Here is a 19,810-nt window from a genome sequence, read left to right as displayed (position 1 = left end):
TTTTTATTACAAAATGCATTATTATCATTATTTTTGACACAAAATTTACATCTCTCTCCTTAAGGAGAGGAAATGACAAACTGAACCCTGTCAGAAGCGCAGTACGCCGGAATTATTTCTACTATCGTATGAACCGTTAACTGTCCACTGTTGAACATAGAACTCTCCCATAAAAGAAGTTTTGCCAATAGCTGCCACGCTTAGCAGGAGGGTTCGCAACTGCAATTAGGTTAAGATAATGTTTTAAAAGGGATCCTGTTACCCATTCCTTAACCATTAACTTCCATTAGTTGTCTCATACAATATCCAAGGGAAAGAACGGGGTGACCCTTTCTATATCAGAGCCAAACGGCACAATATATATTACATCAATCCAAATTAAATTAATATTTGGCATTGGCATTGTTTTTCTTTTTCGACAGATCATGTTTCATATTTTAACTTACAAAACTTTTAATCAAAACATAAAATAGAAAAACAAAAAGAGCTAAATCTACCCCACACAACTAAGTTAGCAACACTAGAGTAGTTTTTACAGAGTATTCGAGAGGGGTATCAAATGTTATCAAACTAAGAACAAACCAGTAATTTTCAATTTATAAGTCGGTGACGAGGGTTCAGCAAGTTACCTCTATGTTCCATTTGTCTGCTAGATAAACTGTCATATCTGTCTGTTTACTATATAGATAATCTGGTAGTATTGTTTTATTGTTACCCTATTCCCTTTGGCCGCAACAGAATATCAGTGTTTTGCTCTTTTGATGGCGAAGCAATAAACTGAGTTGTGGCCATTTTGTATTGCTATGGCACACTCACAAACGTAAATTATATTTAGCTTTTATATTTTTTTTTTATCATTTATGTTATCTCGCTTTTTTTTGTATATCTATGTTGTAATTTGTGTGCTATAAGTAAGTAATGCAAATAAATTATCTATCTAAGGGCGAAGTCACAAATAAAAGCGAAATAGTAGTCATTTACAAAACATTTATTTACACAGATTAAACATTTTTATGTTTTTTCTTTTTCTTCTTTTTGTTGCAATTTTCTAAAATGTCCATACGTTCTTCTTCTTCCACAGGCTCTGTTTCCATAACAACTGTCTCTGTATCATCTTCATAATTCTTGGTTTTAAATTTCTTTGATTTTTTAACAAAATTGTCCTTTTCACATATTTCACCATTCTCTATATTAGTTCTTTCCTTTTTGCGCTTAGATTTTTTACTAACCTTTTCATCTGCATCTTTATCAACACTATTAAATATTTCCATATTTTTGTTAACTTTCTCAAGTGAAATCCCATGGTTTTCAGGGAAGCCCTTTTTAGGAGACTCATTATTTTCCAACTCGTAATTATTTTGACTAATACAATGTTTTTTCTTCTTTTCTTTTTCTTTTTCCTTGTCACAGACATATCTGTATCACTTTCTAAGTTCATGTTTTCAACAACATTCAATTCGGTAGTCGATAAATCTTGTACAATTTTTCTACTATGAGAATAATCGACGAACTGTGGCTGTTTCAATAACGCCGCCTCCTGCTGTGCTATTCTTGCTAATTTGCCGACTGCTTTGAGACCGTGGCGCGCGCCTCTGTAAAATATATTACTTTTATGTTTGATGGGCCTATGATCTAGTAACTTTCTCAGCCCCGCTAGCGCAGGCTGAGTTACCATTTTATTATCACTCATTAAAAAAAAAATCTTGCTCAAGAAAAAAAAAGATGGAATTTTTTTTGTTATATAAAAAGGTAAGCAAACTGACGGTCCACCTAATGGAAAATGGTAACCATCGCCTGTAGACATCTTAGAATATATTTATTTAACTCTTTATTGCAGCAGAAACATAAAAATATACTATGACAATTAAACAATTCAAGTGAAATACAGTAGCATGAAGTACAGATTAAAATATAAAGGTTTAAAAAAATTATCCTATCACCAGGGTAATCTCTTACAGAGAACCTTTGGTTAAAGGAAAACAGAGAATTGACATTTCCACAATGCCATTTCAACTAGCAGCATATAAGTGTAGCCAAGACTAATGGGTGATAATAGAATGGTAAACCTGCCTGCACTATTGTTATACACTGGCGGATCACCATTGAGAGATGATAGGTAAGGATGAAGAAGATCAATTAGCCCATGGTGATAAATTTCACAAGAATTAATCATAATGGTTTCTAAAGGAAACACACATGGATGTCAATCTGATAGGGTATATTATTTACAATCCCAGATTAAGATGCTATGAATGAATGAATATTTATTTGCATTTATGTCTCTGTATCATGTAATTTCAGATCAGTTATATTTCCATTCCAATATGAAAGAGAGGGAGAGGTATGGGCACCAACATCCCTCTAAAAACATCCCTAAATGCAGTTGCCAATCTGCCTGCCAAGCATGCCAATCTGTCTGCCAAGTATGGCAACTACCCTCAAGAGGAAAGCTTATGTTCAGTTAATGGGAAACATCTGGGGCTTATTTTAAAAACACTATCAGGAATTAAGGAAATGAAAATCATGAATTCCAAGTCCTAACGTCAGCAATAAAAATCAGGTATGTAAATACAAACAAACATGCTTGGAAATGTGAGCAATATTTTTACAATCTTCTTCGAATAAATCAAAATTGCCGTTCTGGTCAGATACATGCGGACAGCGGCCGGCAAAAGTTGTATGAAAATCCATATCTGTCGTGTTTTGCGGCCAGATAAATTACTATGTAAACTCATATCTGTCCTGTAATTTAAAAAATGGAATGACCTTTTACTTCGAAAGATGGCTACCAAGGAGGTAACTAATAAAAGGGTTTTATTTAAATTTCGAACTGGCTTACAAATAGAAAGCTGTTTATTGAAAAAAAAAAACAAAGGAACATTATGGCGCGTGAAAAATTATTATTGTTCGTTATTCGTCATTGAACTTAAAAAGTAAAATTGTGTATGTAATTTCCACGCATGGTTTAAGAAAAGTACTATACAAGCTTTGGCCACAAGTAGGCATTGATGGACTCACGTATGTGTGACTCGGCTACACCTCGGCCCACATTTGCACGTTCGTCCATCAATGCCTCAGTTGCTGGCCGCTGCAGTAATGTACTAATGTATGTAATTTTTTATTGTGTAAAGTCCCGATAGTGTATTAAAATAAGGCTGTGATGTTACAGTGAATATCTATTATTTATTAATTTAAAATCTTACTTATGAGCTGTCCGTCCTTCGCAAGCAGCGAATAATTCTTCATCAGTCATTTTGAATACATCTTTCTTCACCACTTCCTCATCAGAATCAGACGCATTGATATTCACCACCTAATGATTTACAATTTGATCAATATTACTATTTTCATCATAATTATAACTTGCACAGTTTAATTTCCTTTTATCAATCGACTTCAAAATTCATACGTACAATAGCCCAAGTGAGAGGCTAAGCACGGAAAATGGAGTCCTTTTCACATCACCGACTTCAAAAAGATGGAGGTTTTCAATTCAATTTTTAATATTTGACAGCCAAGTGTTACTATACGTTACATGACTATTACAATGATAAATATTAGACATGCAATTTAATTATTTCTATTGACATTTTTTACATTTTATTTAATTTGTTATATCTCTCATTTAGAGGTAGTTTTAGACACGGGCCAAAGCCAAGTGTTTTGGAATGTCAGTTCAATGATAGGAACTTACGGACCAGGCGACATGTATTTAAAATTGCTGCTTTTTGGAGGAGTATATATGTGGAGGGTTGTATACATAATGTATGGAGACTTGTGTGTAAGGTTTTCGGGATAACACCCGTTGTAGATAAAACTATTGGTATTGTTTTTACTGTATGAACTCGCCATTGGGATTTTATTTCTATAGAAAGATCTGTGTATTTAGCTAGTTTTTCAGAGTGTGTTTTTGTCAAACTGTGTGTGTTGCATATTGCTATGTCTGTAAAGTAAACTATTTTATTGTCTTTATCAAGAATAGTGATATCTGGTCTGTTATAATGTATTGTTTTATCTGTTATAATAGTTCGATCTTACATTTTATTATTATTTTTCACATTATTTTTATTACTACTTCAATTTTATATTGTACACGCCGATATGGTAGAATATGGAATAATGGCCATGTAATTATTATTTTCATCTAATGTATGTACCCATATTCGTGCAATAAATGATTTGATTTGATTGTATTTTTTTGTTTGTTACCTCATAACTCCATCAGTTATAAATTGGTTTGGATAACTCTTATCTGAAAGGATATACTTACAGATTAATACCATAGATTTTTTTAAAATCAGTTCAATAGTTTAGATTTGAAATCATAACAACTAGTTTTTTTTATACCACTGAGGTGGCAAACGAGCATACGGCCCTCCTGATGGTAAGCGGTTACTGTAGCCTATGAACACCTGCAATACCAGAGGTATTACGTGCGTTTTCGACCCTGAAGAAACCTCTTTACCTCCCTTTTGAAGAACCCCATGCTGTAGTCTTTTGTGAAAACAATTGAAGCTTACTTTTTTAGTGGAATTCAGTCGTTGAATTATGTAGAGCAAAAAATACTTTTAAATTTTACCTTACTCCCACCACTGGTTAGGACCGCCTTCCTAACAAAATACTCTGAATATTCTTCATCATTGTTCGCCTTCTTCTTCTTACTCAAACGCCACGTACTGTTTGTTATCTCAAAATTATCAGCATCTTTTGCCTTTATTCGTTTCGTTTTACCATTTACTTCTTCCACCTGAAAACCATAAGTAGCTGATTAAATATTATTTACATGGAGTATTTTCTAACCCTGACATTGGCAGAAAATCACCATTGTCTCTATGGTGGAAACCATTAAAAAAAAAGAAAAAAAAGTACCTCATTGCAACATTTAAATATTTTTATACATAAGTCACTTAAATGAGAAATTTAAAACTATGAATATGCACTTAATATCTACTGTTAGCGAACGTAATTTATAAAACATCAACTAAAAATAAAACATGTGAAACTACTTTCATTTCATAAAAATTATACAACACAATGTGACTCAATGCAACAAGTTTTTTATAATGTAAGAACAATATCCAAAATCTTCGATTAACTTACACTTATTTTATTATTACTTATTATTATACTATTTTTTTTTTGGTAAACAGGCGTGACCAATATGTGTGTATGTATTTTATTTATTATTTGTTTCATTCTGTATACATTTAAATACATTATATATGAAATAAATGTCATAAACCATATTTAAATATTTTCCAATATCAGGTACTTAATGAAGTGACAGTAATTGTACAATCTCACCAGCATACACTGATGGTACAGGTAAAATTAATATTCCATTTTTATCCATTAAATAAAACCTTTAAGGTTACATTCCTCAAAGATTACTAAAAAACCATTATTAACAATGGGGTGAAAATGAAATGTATTTAGGACATATTCCTAACCATGCCTACACTATCAGTAGGGGGAAGGGATTGTTAATAATGGAAACTAAGGGCCCCATTGCTTTTTTTAATGGGTGATAATGGAATGGTAACGCCACCCTCGCTATCGGTATACACTGGCGGGGCACCAGTGAAGGATGATAGGTGAGGATGAAGCAGGTCAGTTAGCCCATCATGAGAAATTCAACAAGAATTGTTCACGATGGTTTCCAAGGAGAACCATGTGGAGGTCTGTCTAATAGGGCATACTGCTAGCAATGAGGCTGTCAAACTCCATTGCCTAACAATCCCTTTTCCCCCTTAGTAATGGGATGAAAATGAAATGTATTTAGGACATATTAGTAACCCTACCTACACCACACCATCAATATATACTGGATTTTTTTTTATACAACTCAGAATGGCAAACAAGCTGACGGCCCACCTGATGGAAAGTGGTAACCGTCGCCTATACACATGAGCAGTACCATTGACATAACAGAGTATACTGTTTTGTCCATGATACCCCCCATGCGTTGCCATTCCTGAGGATTCAGGTGTTATTCCTCTGTACCCAGTAAATTCACGTTATATCCCACCCTTCAAACTGAAACACAGCCATGCAAACACAACTGCTTCACGGTTGAAACACGAATGGGACAGAGGTACCCAAGCAATCAACTTTTGTACAAAGTCTCCCTCTGGTGCAGCATCAGTAAAAGATGATGATGAAGTGACAAATTCACCAAGCATTAACCATACTGACTTCTAGTGTATATTGCTAACAATGGGCCCTCAGTCCCCACTACTAACTATCCCCCTCATTAAATGTGATATGTGCTTGAACAAACAATCAACATGCAAATTGGAGACTTCCTTTCAGTAATTAAAGATACCTGCACATTCCCAGCAGCTTTATCATACAACTGGCTCCACCAGTGTTCTGTAAAATCTGATGCAGCATCATGACCCACTCCGGTTACACTACGCTTCAATTTTGGCTTTAGTGCTTCTGAAATTCCATTCTCGTGCTTGCCTAGGCCTTTACCTGCAAATAAATACATAGTTAAATAATAACTATTAATTAAGGGTGCATAACATATAGCAATGGAAAAAGATGGAGCTTTCACCCCTGGGGACCACTAAAGAGGCGAAAAAACTATAATAATAATATATAGCAATATTTTTTTTTTATACATCTTAGAATGGCAAACAAGCTGACGGCCCACCTGATGGAAAGTGGTAACCGTCGCCTATAGACATGAGCAGTACTATGGACATAACAGAGTATACTGTTTCACCCATGATATCCCTGTTGTGTTGCCACTCCTGGACTCATGTGTCATTCCTCTGTAACCTGTAAATTCACGCCATATCCCACCATTCAAACCAAAACTTTCATTTTCAAATTTTTTTTCAAAAAAAAATTCAAATATTTCTTTTTCTTTTTTCATATATACTATATGGCTTCTTTCCAGCCATGACCACTTAGTCATTTTTTATTACTAAATAAGTAAAAACAATACTAATCTAATTCATATTTTTATAACACTTTCTCCAATGTATAAAATATGTTAAATAAAAATAACAGTGTGTCAAGCATGTACTATGTAGCTAGATATACAAAAAGTATTGATATTATAAATTTATTTATTTATCACTACAAATGATTAAGAACTTACTAAGTACATGTAACTTGCAGAACATTTTAACAATATTATTTGTGGGAGCTGGTGCTTATACTAGATGTTAAAACTGCATTACAAGTCACCAGGATCCTTAGCGCGAATAGTACAAATGATACAGATTATAAAGAAAATCACAAGAAAATGTGATGGTGAGTACATAAAAAAATCTTAAACAAACATACAATAATTCGAACAAAATTAACAGTCCTTGCCTAAAGGAAAGAGAGAAATTCTACAAAAACATGTTTGCTTTAATCTCAATTCCTATATTTTGTCATAAAAGAACAAAATTGTTAAATATTTACCATCGGTCCAGCCATACTTCTCCAGTTGTCTACGGGCGAAATCCATTTTGTTAATTAAATAAAAAATAACAGTACTAATGTTATGTATCTAGACTTATCTCCATTTTATAACAAAAATATTGGAAAGATATTAATTAAAAATTAACCTAATATAAAAAAATAAGCATGTTTTACTTGTACGTCAATCAAAATTCATTATCTATCAAATAACACGTTAAATGACTTTGACACATTGACAGCGTAGAGTATTCAAAAAATACTAGTGACAACTATGGAATACGTTCTACCCATAGACTTAGTAAAACATACTACGTATTATCTAAAGTTCTATGTGTATAAATTTATATTTCGTTTATTTATAATAATAAAAAAAGTTATTCTGTCATTGTGTTATGTGTATTAATTCTTATAAGACAATCTACCTATTATTCTATTCGGACAGACGATACAACGGCAATACTTTTACAACCTCTATATGTGTTTTAATAAATATGTTTTTATTAAGTTGAGTAAATCATCAAAAAATAAAAAAAGTCCAAAAGATTAAGATTCTTTTTTTAATGGTCTTGAAAAATTAAGGGCACTCCAGTTTATTATTATTATTAATTTATTTGCAACCCATATCGGCTTTCACTTTACTTATAATTTATTTAAACAAAAGTTTAATTCAAATGTTTATACATATTAATAAACCTTTCTTAAATTAATAATATCTCAATGACAGTGAAATAAAAAATATCTGTTGGTATTTATTAGAACAGAAACAAATACGGACAGCTATTACTGTAATAGACAGATATTAAGGATGAAGGTGCAATATTTAGTTTATTTAACTTTTCTATTCAGGATATTTTAGGAAATAAAATACGAAATAAAACAATATATTATTCAACATTAGTATAATGTCAACGTTATAATAGGTATATTAAAAATTTGTCTTAAAATTTTAAAATATAATGCTATTTTCTTGTAATATCATCCAAATCCTCTAAAGTCGATTCATTGTTGCTGAAAAAAATGGTCTATTTTCATTTCATGGCGTGAATTTACTGGGTACAGAGGATTAACACCCGAGTCCTCAGGAATGGCAACACATGGGGGGTATCATGGGCGAAACAGTATACTCTGTGATGTCCATGGTACTGCTCATGTCTATAAGCGACGGTTACCACTTTCCATCAGGTGGGCCGTCAGCTTGTTTGCCATTCTAAGTTGTATAAAAAAAAAGTAGTTTTTAAGTAACTAATATATAATCCCAACTAATACATAATACCATTTCTAAATCGGTAATTAGAGCCGTGAAGAATAAGTCCGAATAATCGAATATTCGGATAATCGATGTTCGTATAATCGAAATTCTATTGTAAATGATAATTATTATTATTAAAAATGAATCATTGTACTTAATTTTTAAGCACCATACTATGTCTTTAAAATTAAAATATCTATTTGATATCACAGTAAAATGATTATTCTAAGGATCAGTGTAAACTAAATTTTCAGAAAAAACACTTTAGAACTACTGTACATAGCTAAACTATCGAATTAATATTTTAGAATTAAGTTTAAGTACTTTAAAATCAATACCACTAGGTAGCCAAATCAATTTATCTATATAATATAATAAATTGATTGTGACTATATATTTGATCGTGTATTATATTCATTAGTAATAAATTAAGATTTTAATCCTTAATCTCAGCTCGGTAGTTATAAGAAGGATCTCGCTTAGACCTTTCCATGTAGGGTAGACCATGACTCCCTCCCGATGAGTAATTATCCATCTGAGGTCGTGACAACAACTCCTGTTTAAAACTTTTTAAGAAATATACCCAACATTTTACTGTTTCAACATCGTTTGTGTCTCTGAAAAAAAAAAGTCGTCAGATAAATAAAGACATGACATTATCTTATTTATCTGTATTATAGCCTACTTGACTATAGCAACATTATATATGTCTGTAAAAATTATAAATGTAAATGCTTTCACTAAACTATACAATACACTGAGTAATCATGAGTAGGTATGTAACAATTAGACATGGGTAATATCAATACCGCATCAATATCTATATATTGGGTTCATTTAGATATCGATGATGGGAAAATATTCATAACCTATTTTTATATCGCCCATACCAGTAAGATATCCACATTTATTTCAATTTAGTTCTTTATTTCTACGTTATATATTAGATAACCTATATTTAATATATACGATTTTAAGCCCATATATAGATATTGTAGTTACAATATTTAGATATTACCCTATCATTACATATACCCCTAGTTATTATTTCCATGAAAATTAGAAAAAAGACGATATTCATACAGGAATAAGAAAACTTGGAATGGCACTCGAAACAGCTATAATTTGGTATTTTTTTTATTTACAAAAACCAGATAATTTTTTTATATGATTTTTATTGTAGGCACAAAAAGAATAAGTGATTGATAATATGGGCCTGAAATATATTTTTATTATACTTTTTTTTTAATAATTTTTGAGTTTTATTATTTGTATCTAAAAGCAATAGTGTGTCCACTACAAACCTATTGACCTAGAGCGTTGGTGTTAGATTTAATACCAACTATAGAAAAAAATTACCACTAGATGGTGTTATATATGAAAAGGAAATGGATAAAGCCAGAAAAAAATAGTCCCTTCAAGGTACTTACGTTTTTTTAACTTCAATATCGTCTATTTCTCTAATATAATAATTTGGATGGTCTTCTAATATGTCCAGTTTACTTAACATAATGTTATCAACTTCATAAATTTCACCTGTAAAGTCAGTACAAAAAAATATTGGAAAACAAAACTGTAACTGTTGTAAATAGCAGTAATAAAAAGTGCTAATTTATTATGTAGGCCCATCACTAATACACCATCATAACTATCAGTTTTATAGAATATTAACATTTATTGGCAGTACCTATTCTTAATCTATGCAAAGCAAGTATTAGTGCTTTATAATTTAGGGTTACCAATTCAAAATTTTTCCCCCACAATTCAGGAGGGTAAATATATGCATTAGTGTTCAGTTGTAATTTTTTAAACATGAATACTTTATACCTGTGGTGAAGTATCAGAAGGGAGGAGGAGAGTGTAGCGAAATGGGCAACCCGCTCTGGGCCTCTAGGCCTGAGGGCACCAACCACCTTTATTTGGGGGGAAGGGATTGTTAGTAATGGGGTTTAATGAACCCATTGCTAGCAATACACTATCAGGTCGACCTCCACATGGTTCCCCCTGGAAACCATCGTGAACAATTCTTGTTGAATTCATCACAATGGGCTAACTGACCTGCTTCATCCTCATCTATCATCCTTCACTGGTGCCCTGCCAGTGTATACCGATTGCGCAAGCAGGGTTACCATTCCATTATCACCCATTAAAAAAAACACCTTTATTTTCAACATCCATATTCTTTAAACATTTATTTAAGTGTAAAATAAATTTTACTTAAAAGATTTTAATTACTGGGTGCCCATTCAGCTCTGCTGCCCCATGCCATTGTCGGGATTAGTCTGACAATGCTTAATTTTCTGCCATTTTCTGATCAAGATGTTTTATGAGATAAGAAATCTGTACTTTAAGTGGTACTGAACTAGCTACCAGATTGGTAGTATAGGGTAGAATTTCTCTTATACAATAATTCAATGCACAGCAGCAGTATTCCTGAATAGATATGAGTATGAATTCAAACCCTTAAAGAAAAGGCACATTCCTACCTAAAAAGTCGATCATCCGTATTGCAAGTGCTCATGGGAAGCAGTAGTCATTTACCATCAGTTGAGATGCATGCTCGCTTTTCCTCTGCATTATAAAAAAAATACAATTCTCACCTCTAACATTATATCCTTGGCCAGGACTATAAATAAGGAATGGTATATTATATTTCGTAGCTATAATCAATGGATATTTTGTTCTTGTCCTTCCCTCAGCAATGAATTTACCATATCCATTCTCTGGTGCAGTTAGCCAATGATGATTAGGCTCGTTACGTTTCAGTGTACCATAGACAAATACTTTATGGGTCATCTAAAGAGGTAAAAATGGTCAATATATTTTACGCTTTACAAAGAGTAACATTATTTAAAATTATAATAAAAAGATTATATGTAGGAACTGAATATTTATTAAGACTAGTTCATCGATTAGTAATCTTTGAAAAATTACTAAACAGTAATTATTACCATCCCCAGAAATATATATTAGACAAAACTTAATCATTAAATTTTATTCTTAAACAAAGTAGACGACTTTATATATTTACATTATACAAGTATTGTCGATTTTTTAACTGACTTTTTGTTATCATAAGTTTCTTTTTGTTATTCGAAACTGTTTTATTAATTTTATTCAATTTTCATTGGTAAAATATTTACTTACACATATTTAAACACAATAACTTACTTCACTAAAATATTTCACGTTGAATTGTCTGATGTAGGATAAAGGACGCACTGTTAAATGTATCATATATTACGTAATTACTAAAAAAAAATGTAAATAATGTAAATAAGATAAAAACATGATAAATTGTAAATAATAAAATAATTAGGTACCCCTACCAGTTGTCACACTTGTCATTTCAGTTTGACAGTTGATTGATTGATAGTTTGGAAACGTATTACCTACAGATAATATAATAGCATCTAGTATTACTTAGCAAGATCACCTTAACTTACAAATTCCAAATTCTTTGTCAAATAGTACTACCATTTATTATCTAACAGCAAAACATAGAAATAATACATTAAGTATATAGTAATTTAGCTTTGTAAATTACATTGTAGAGAAAGCACTAAGCTCAATTTTAAATATTGTAAAACATTGAGAGAAAATATTATGATATGATTTTTAGCTGTCACATAACTAGTAAAATCGCTACCACAGAAGTATAATAATTGTCTTTGGTCGCAACGAATTTCTATCTATCAGCAAAGTCTGTTATAGTACACAGCTCTATTGATGAAGCATGCTTTTTAGTAAATAATGCTCTTCGCTTATTACAAATTGGGCTAGATTCACATGGTTTAACTTTATGGAGCTCAACGAGCGCAGCTGTATTGTTCACGAAATTGCGTTCACCACCAAATATACATATATATAATAATTCAATTATTCCACTTGACAATGAGTTTAAATACTTGGGGATTATATTAGATTCTAAACTCACTGACGTACCTCATTGTAATTTTATTATTGCAAAATGTGAACGTTTAATACGTCGAGCCCCCTAGAGTCTAGAGTTGAAACGTAAATTATTGGCCGATAGATATTTCATCAGATGTTTACAGTTTTCACATCATCCTCTTATACCAAAATTAAATAGATTATCAAATTGAGTAAAATCAGTTCCTCATTGGAAACATAAGAAACCACCTATATTAGTAAACAGCTACGACACATATACCGCTCTATCTGCTCCTACACATAATAGTTTAAAACTACCTATTTATTCTATACACTTCAGTGCATTGCTTACAATACCCAATATTATTTTAAATATAGGTATTGAAAAGGAAACCCTAATGCCAATAATTTGTTTTGAACGCTACAGTTGATGAGAATTGGGACAATTATCACCATATTTATATAGATGCTTCTAAACAATCCTCTGACGCCATCGGAGGAGTTGGTGTATATCATAAACAATTTAACATAGTCCAGAAAATTAAACTCCCTCGAGACCATCTGTTTTTTTTTTACAACACAAACGAGCATGCGGCTCACCTGATGGTAAGTGACTACCGCCGCCCATGATCACCCACAACACCAGCGGCATTGCAGGTGTGCTGCCGGCCTTTTAAAAAAGAATATACTTACTCTTTTCTTGAAGGTTATGTTGTCGTATCGGTTCGGAAATACTGCTGCTGGACGTTGATTCCAAAGAATAGTTGTCCAAAGAATAGGAGTCATAGAACGGCCTATAGTACGTACGCGTTTGTTTGTATTCCTGGTTATAAAATAGCTTTTGTGATCTAAAGTTTGATATTTTGGTTGAAACGTATATCAAAACATTAATTACAACACGTTCTTTAATTATTTTGAACACAAATTATATAATTTCTAATAATTTACAAGATATTAACGTGACAAGTGATTGAGTATCAGTTAAATTTCAAACTACCCATTGTGCAATTAAGTAAACATCAAGCACGACCCGGCGAGTTACGCGTGACTCATCCTTGCGGACAAGTCGCTGGGCTCTGTACAACGAAATCACGTAACAAGCGACAATTATCGACTTTCATCGCTTTCCTGTCGCTACAATCATAGTACAGGTTGCAATATGCCGAGGACCGGAGGCAACGTTACGTGCGCCGCTTGCCCAGAGGTAATTCGAGATGACGATTTCATCATATGCAGAGTGGAGCGCTGTCACAAAAAATTTCATTTACTATGTACTAATGCCACAAATCTGCCGCTGGAATCAGTAAAGTCATGGATCTGCCCTGACTGCAAGGCTATTACAAAAAGAGGCGGAGATAACTCCTCGACCCCGGTACGCTCCACTGCATCTCCAAGTAACGTCACCATCCGCAAGGCAACGCGTAGAAACGGTGACCAATCAAACGACGATGATACATATTCAATAGTTAACGAAATGCGTCTCCTTCGGGAAACGATGACAGAGTTTAAAAATGAATTGTCGGAAGTGGTTGCCGCCGTGGCTCGTTGCCACCTTCGCTTGGATGATATTGTCGACAAGCTTACTAACACAGAAGCCCGTCTACAGTCACTAGAGGATAGTCAAAGGGAATGTGACCAACTAAAACAAACGGTTGAGCAGTTGCAACGGCAATTAGACATTCAAGCGCAATCGTCTCTTGGTAATGAGGTCGAAATTATCGGACTAGAAGAAGTCAACAATGAAAATCCTTATCATCTGACTCTAGTCACTGCCTCAAAAATTGGAATACACATGACAGAGGGTGACATAGATAGCGTTGCTCGAACCGGATTTCGCCGTACTAACGGAGATGGGAAAGAAAATAAAATTCCACGTCCACTTGTAGTCCGTTTTACTCGCAAGGCGATACGAGAGGACTTTCTGAGGGCCAGCCAAATCACGTCGTGATTTGAATAGTAAGGACATCGTTTTGAATAGTCCTGAGCGGAAAATATTTATAAATGAGCGCCTTACTAGAGCCAATCGACAGTTATTTCGCGATGCCAGAATACGTGCAAAGGAGGCTGATTTCAAATACTGTTGGACAAGGAATGGTTCAATATATGTTCGCAAACGTACAGGTAAACCTGCTGTCTATATTGCTTCTTACGATGACCTGCGTTAAGTGCCCAGTCAACCTGCGGGCAAAAGAAACCGCTATCGCTACTGCCGATGAGTTTACAGCCAAACTCTATTAAGTCTGCTGTGCTTGCGCGGAATGCTTGTCGCGCATATGTATCTTTGTGCTTTTGTTCAGTATGCTTTATGTTTTTACGTTGGAAACTATTTAATATTATCAGAGTAATACTATTGCTAGAATTGTGTTGCATGTATTTGCTTTTGCTGATTTTTTATAATATTTGTAACCATAGCTTCATTATTAATTGTCTACTCACCAATATTCGCTATTGTAAATGTAATGTTATAGCTCACACTCAAATACTCATTCAAAAATCTTACACACAACAACAATATACTTACTGTACCGTTACTTCTACTGCACTACCACAGGATATAATTTCTTATATACATAAAAATACAAAAGTATTATATTTCAGTCATAAGTATGGCCTCAGGTTTCCAGCTTCTTTTATTATACTATGTGTCTTATATAGATATGGCATCCTACGACATCATACAAGAAATTGACGAAGCCATAGAAAAAGAAAGCCATACTTTAAAATCCCCGGACGAAAGCAAAACCATACTCGCAAAGTATAATACCAAAATTCTTACATTTAATATAAGGAGTCTACAGCGAAATTTTGACAATTTTTTAATACTCCTTACTCGGCTGGATACTAAATTTGATGCTATAATTCTTACCGAGTGTTGGTTAAATGAAAATTCGATTATCAAGGACATCATTGGATACACAGCCTTCAAAACATCGAAATATATAAACAGAGCAGGTGGCGTAGTTATTTACATTAGCAACATATTTTCCCCAAAAGTAGTCGAAATCGATATTGAAGGAGCAAATTCCCTGTTGGTAGCTATATCCAAACATTTATCAATACTTGGCATCTATCGCTCTCCGTCTGAAAGTTTTAGCAATTCAAATAGATTTCTGAGCTCTTTGGAGTCTAACCTCAAGACTCTCGTTGTGGGTCCTTGTTTGGTTATCACTGGAGACATAAACATTGATATAGCTGATACATCTAAGACTTATGAACTATCTTCAGAGTATTTGTGCTTGATGGCCGAACTGGGACTTTCAAGTGCTGTCAACAAACCTACTCATAACAAAACCTGTCTGGATCATTTTTTCATTCGTAACTATGGTAGCTATGAATCCATCATATGTTCTGCTGATATTACCGACCATAATCCTATCATGTTGGGAATGGATAACTCTTTACAAAAACCATCTTCTAATAAAAGACAAAGAGAAAAAACTAATTTTGAAGCTGTAAAGACAGAGTTAGCTTGTGTGGATTGGACGGAGATTCTTAATAGTACTTCTGTAAATGAGGCCACTGAATTGTTCACGGATATATTCATGAAGATTGTAAAAAAACACACTCACACATATAAAGTTAGTCACTCTAAATACACTAAAGAGTCTTGGATGACCCCAGGGTTGCTCAGGTGTGCCAAACGCAGAGATAAACTTCACTCTGATTCACGTAAACATCCTGACAATCCGATAAAGAAGTCTACATATATTAAATATAGAAATTTTTATAATTCCCTACTGCGACGTTTGAAAAGGGAGTACGAAAGTGGATTAATTCAGCAAAATATAAATAAACCTAAACCTCTTTGGAATAGTATTAATAAAATAATTCATAAAAATACTAAAAAGAGTACTGCAAAAAATCTACTTACAATAAAAAGTGATCCAGTAGAATCCCTCAATTATTGTAATTCCTTTTTCGCAACTGTCGGTCAAAACCTTGCTCATACAACTATGTCACTATTAAATGAAACACAAGACTCTCTGGCATCTGGAGTGAAACTTTCATATCCATCTCCTCATTCTTTTTACTTCCAACCAACTGACCCATTCGAAGTTTCTTCTTTCATACAATTACTTAATGAAAAAAGTGCACCTGGTATTGATGGACTTGCAAATACTCTGATAAAAACAGTTCGACAATATATAAACGAGCCTCTTTCTGCGATCTTCAATTTGAGTATTGCTTCCGGTGAATTTCCTGATCAATGGAAAATCGCCACTGTTACTCCTATACACAAGGGCGAAGATAAAAATTCAGTAAATAATTACCGTCCAATATCTCTGTTGGTTACTTTCTCCAAACTTTTAGAAAAAATCGTAAACAAAAGATTAGTCAAATACCTTGAAACAAACAGAGCTTTCTCAGACGCACAGTTTGGCTTTCGCCGTGGTAAATCCACTGAAGATGCTGTGAGCTCTCTCACTAATAATATTTGTTCCCACCTCGATGAAGGTCAGGCGTGTGTCGGAGTGTTCCTTGACTTGACAAAGGCATTTGACACCGTGTCAATTCCTATACTCTTGCGAAAATTGGAAGGTTTGGGAATTAGAGGCAAACCACTTTTGTGGTTTAATTCATACCTAACAAATAGAAAGCAGTGTATTAAAGTACATGATCACACTAGTCATTTTGAGAATATTTGCTTTGGTGTACCACAGGGTAGTATCTTGGGTCCTACGCTCTTTCTTTGTTATATTAATGACTTACTATTAACCCCATTAATCAACGCAAAATTTACTTGTTATGCTGACGACACAGCTATTATATTCCATGGTAATAATTGGAACGAATGTTATTTGAACGTTGAGAGAGGTTTGGCTTTAGTTGCTACATGGTTAAACAAAAATTTACTGACAATAAATACTTTAAAAACGAAATATGTATGCTTTTATAAAACTAAAGCTTCAAGGCCGTTCTCCGTTCCAGATATCAAGATACACATGTGTATGGCTATTACTCCTAGTGTTACAAATCCGATATACCATTCTAACATGTGCTCCTGTGACACTATTAAGAACTCTCCAACTGTAAAGTATCTAGGGATGGTATTAGATGAGAAACTTACTTTCAAGCAACACATTGACTATATGTCTGCCAGAGTAAGAAAACTTATTCCCACCATGAGAATCCTCAGAGACGTGATGGATCCATCCTTACTCCGAAATGTTTATGTCGCGCTGTGTCAGTCAGTACTTACTTATTGCATCCGAGTTTGGGGATCTGCTGCTAAGATCATATTGCTGAAACTAGAAAGAGCTCAGCGTTCTATATTAAAGGTCATGTTCAAAAAGCCTTTTAGATATTCAACAGCTTCTTTATTTAATGACGCAAAGGTCTTAAGCGTTCGTAAACTGTATATTTTCAAAATTATAACTATTGGTCACAGCATAATCCAAAAGTCACTGAATAACCCTAAGGCTTCAAACAAGCGTTTTTACACTCTCCCTACACCTACTACTAAAACTAGTTTTGCCAGACGCTTCTCTTCTTGCATGATCCCATTCATATATAATAAATTTTGCAAAATTTACAATCTAAAGAACTGCACCCTAAAAGAAACAAAATCAAAAGTAAGCGAACATCTGAAATCTATGAATTATGACGATACTGAAAACATGCTCTTGTTAATCATATAAATGAAAATACTGGTCACATACATACAAACACACACACACACACACACACACACACACACACACACACACACACACACACACACACACACACACACAGAGAGACACACACCACACACACACGCATTTTTTTTACACACACTCATTCATAATACTTATTTATACATGTGTATTGGTGGTGAGAGAAAGAAAAAAATAAATAAATAAAATAATTGTATTATACAGATTAGTTACACAATTGTGAGTACTGCTAAAAAGCCTATGTTTAATATCTATATGCATGTATATGATAACACGAGTACTGCTTCCTACAGGACAGGCTCAGCCTAGTGTAGGAGGCAATGATAAATTCTGTGCTAATAATAATAATAATAATAATAATAATAATAAACAGATTATAAATAAGTTGTGCGTGGAAGAAAGTGCCTTGAAAAATGCACGGTGGAAGACCGCCACTCGTCCAGATGATTGGGATGAAACTTTAGTTTATGGCGGGTTGTACGGTGGTGAAAATCAGCAGCAGGTATCAATCCGAACAATTCCTCAGAACACTCCCCATGATAAATTCGGTAGAAGATGCACAGAGATGCAACATCTCTGCGCAGTTTCAGTGGGTTAAGTCGGACAGTATTTACTGGTGAACGTTTAGGTTTATATAAAGCAGTTGAATATGTTCATCGGATGAAGTTAAAACGGACGCTAATTTTTACAGAAAACAAAAATATCCACCCTTTAATTTACAACATAAAACTGTTGTTATATGAAAGTGTTCAAAAAGACTGTCACATTATTTTTATTAGGATCCCTAGTCAATGCAATATAAACAGGGAACGAGAAAGCAGATCACCGTGCTAGTCAAGCCTCGGTTTCTGGCGAATTCAAGCGCACGTTCCCTTTTACGAACTATTCTATCGATCTTTTATCACTACCTGTGTCGTTTTCTCGTGGATACATGGAAACAGATCTGAGCCAAATATAATAGATTTAAAGCTAAATTCTATCGCTATTTTCAAAGCGAATAGATTGTTAGTAATGGAGACTAAGAATCTCATTGCTAGCAATATACCCAACCAGGTCGATCTCCCCGCGGTTCCCCCTGGAAACTATCATGGTTAATTCCTGATGAATTCATCATGATAGACTAACTGGCCTGTTTTCATTCTCATCAATCACCCTTCACTGGTGCTCCGCCAGCGTATCCCGTTAGCGCAGGCGGGGTTACCATACCATTTTCACCCATAAAAAAAAAAAACTAATGTAAGATGGACTTTAACAGAATATGCAAGGAGTGTATACTGTGCTCGGAGCCAATGTGAAAGAATAAAAAAAAATGTGTATAAACTTTTCTATATGCAATATATATCAAGATAGTTACAAGTAAGTGATTTTTTATGAATTATAACAACTGTACTGTACTGTACTGTTTTGATGGGTGAAAATGGTATGGTAACTCAGCCTGCACTAACGGGATACGCTGACGGAGCACCAGTGAAGGGTGATAGATGAGAATGAAAACAGGCCAGTTAGCCCATCATGATGAATTCATCAGGAATTAATCATGATAGTTTCCAGGGGGAACCGCAAGGAAGTCGACCTGGTTGGGTATATT

The 19,810-nt window shown here is 33.8% G+C and overlaps 2 protein-coding genes across 4 annotated transcripts; both read right to left on the bottom strand.

The window, feature by feature from the left end:
* Positions 1-970: 970 nt before the first annotated feature.
* Positions 971-7,633, bottom strand: LOC113515917 (G patch domain-containing protein 4). The gene is made up of 5 exons (XM_026900213.2): positions 7,423-7,633; positions 6,326-6,477; positions 4,580-4,747; positions 3,204-3,313; positions 971-1,592 (listed from the first exon to the last, which is right to left on the bottom strand). Exons 1-5 carry the CDS (start codon positions 7,466-7,468, stop codon positions 1,187-1,189), a joined length of 882 nt encoding a protein of 293 aa, XP_026756014.2. The 5' UTR covers positions 7,469-7,633; the 3' UTR covers positions 971-1,186.
* A 669-nt stretch (positions 7,634-8,302) lies between these two features.
* On the bottom strand, positions 8,303-12,207 carry LOC113516095 (putative gamma-glutamylcyclotransferase CG2811). 3 transcript variants are annotated; one of them, XM_026900461.3, is made up of 5 exons: positions 11,843-11,994; positions 11,272-11,467; positions 10,102-10,207; positions 9,157-9,288; positions 8,303-8,430 (listed from the first exon to the last, which is right to left on the bottom strand). In XM_026900461.3, exons 1-5 carry the CDS (start codon positions 11,906-11,908, stop codon positions 8,382-8,384), a joined length of 549 nt encoding a protein of 182 aa, XP_026756262.2. In that variant the 5' UTR covers positions 11,909-11,994; the 3' UTR covers positions 8,303-8,381. The 3 variants fall into 3 exon arrangements, with proteins under 3 accessions (XP_026756262.2, XP_031770396.2, XP_026756270.2); XM_031914536.2 differs by lacking the exon at positions 8,303-8,430 and adding an exon at positions 12,001-12,207 and having other exon boundaries at positions 8,437-9,288; positions 11,843-11,922; XM_026900469.3 differs by lacking the exon at positions 8,303-8,430 and having other exon boundaries at positions 8,437-9,288; positions 11,819-11,985.
* Between the last annotated feature and the right edge of the window lie 7,603 nt (positions 12,208-19,810).

This window comes from Galleria mellonella, unplaced genomic scaffold (assembly GCF_026898425.1).
Source record: "Galleria mellonella isolate WM207_F2 unplaced genomic scaffold, CSIRO_AGI_GalMel_v1 utg424, whole genome shotgun sequence".
In the NCBI taxonomy this organism is placed as follows: domain Eukaryota; kingdom Metazoa; phylum Arthropoda; class Insecta; order Lepidoptera; family Pyralidae; genus Galleria; species Galleria mellonella.
Note: the sequence above shows the minus strand (reverse complement) of the source record. Positions and strands in the feature narration are given on the sequence as shown.

What these genes read in the sequence shown, in the direction of transcription:
- LOC113516095 (XM_031914536.2), bottom strand. Translation starts at nt 11,908, where the DNA reads ATGATACATTTAACAGTGCGTCCTTTATCCTACATCAGACAATTCAAC. An exon ending in ACGTGAAATATTTTAGTGAA is followed by an intron (nt 11,468 to 11,842) that starts GTAAGTTATTGT and finishes TTACCTCTTTAG; the next exon opens with ATGACCCATAAAGTATTTGT. An exon ending in CCAAGGATATAATGTTAGAG is followed by an intron (nt 10,208 to 11,271) that starts GTGAGAATTGTA and finishes CTGACTTTACAG; the next exon opens with GTGAAATTTATGAAGTTGAT.
- LOC113515917 (XM_026900213.2), bottom strand. Translation starts at nt 7,468, where the DNA reads ATGGATTTCGCCCGTAGACAACTGGAGAAGTATGGCTGGACCGATG. An exon ending in GAAGTATGGCTGGACCGATG is followed by an intron (nt 6,478 to 7,422) that starts GTAAATATTTAA and finishes ATTTATTTGCAG; the next exon opens with GTAAAGGCCTAGGCAAGCAC. An exon ending in TAACCAGTGGTGGGAGTAAG is followed by an intron (nt 3,314 to 4,579) that starts GTAAAATTTAAA and finishes GTAAATCATTAG; the next exon opens with GTGGTGAATATCAATGCGTC.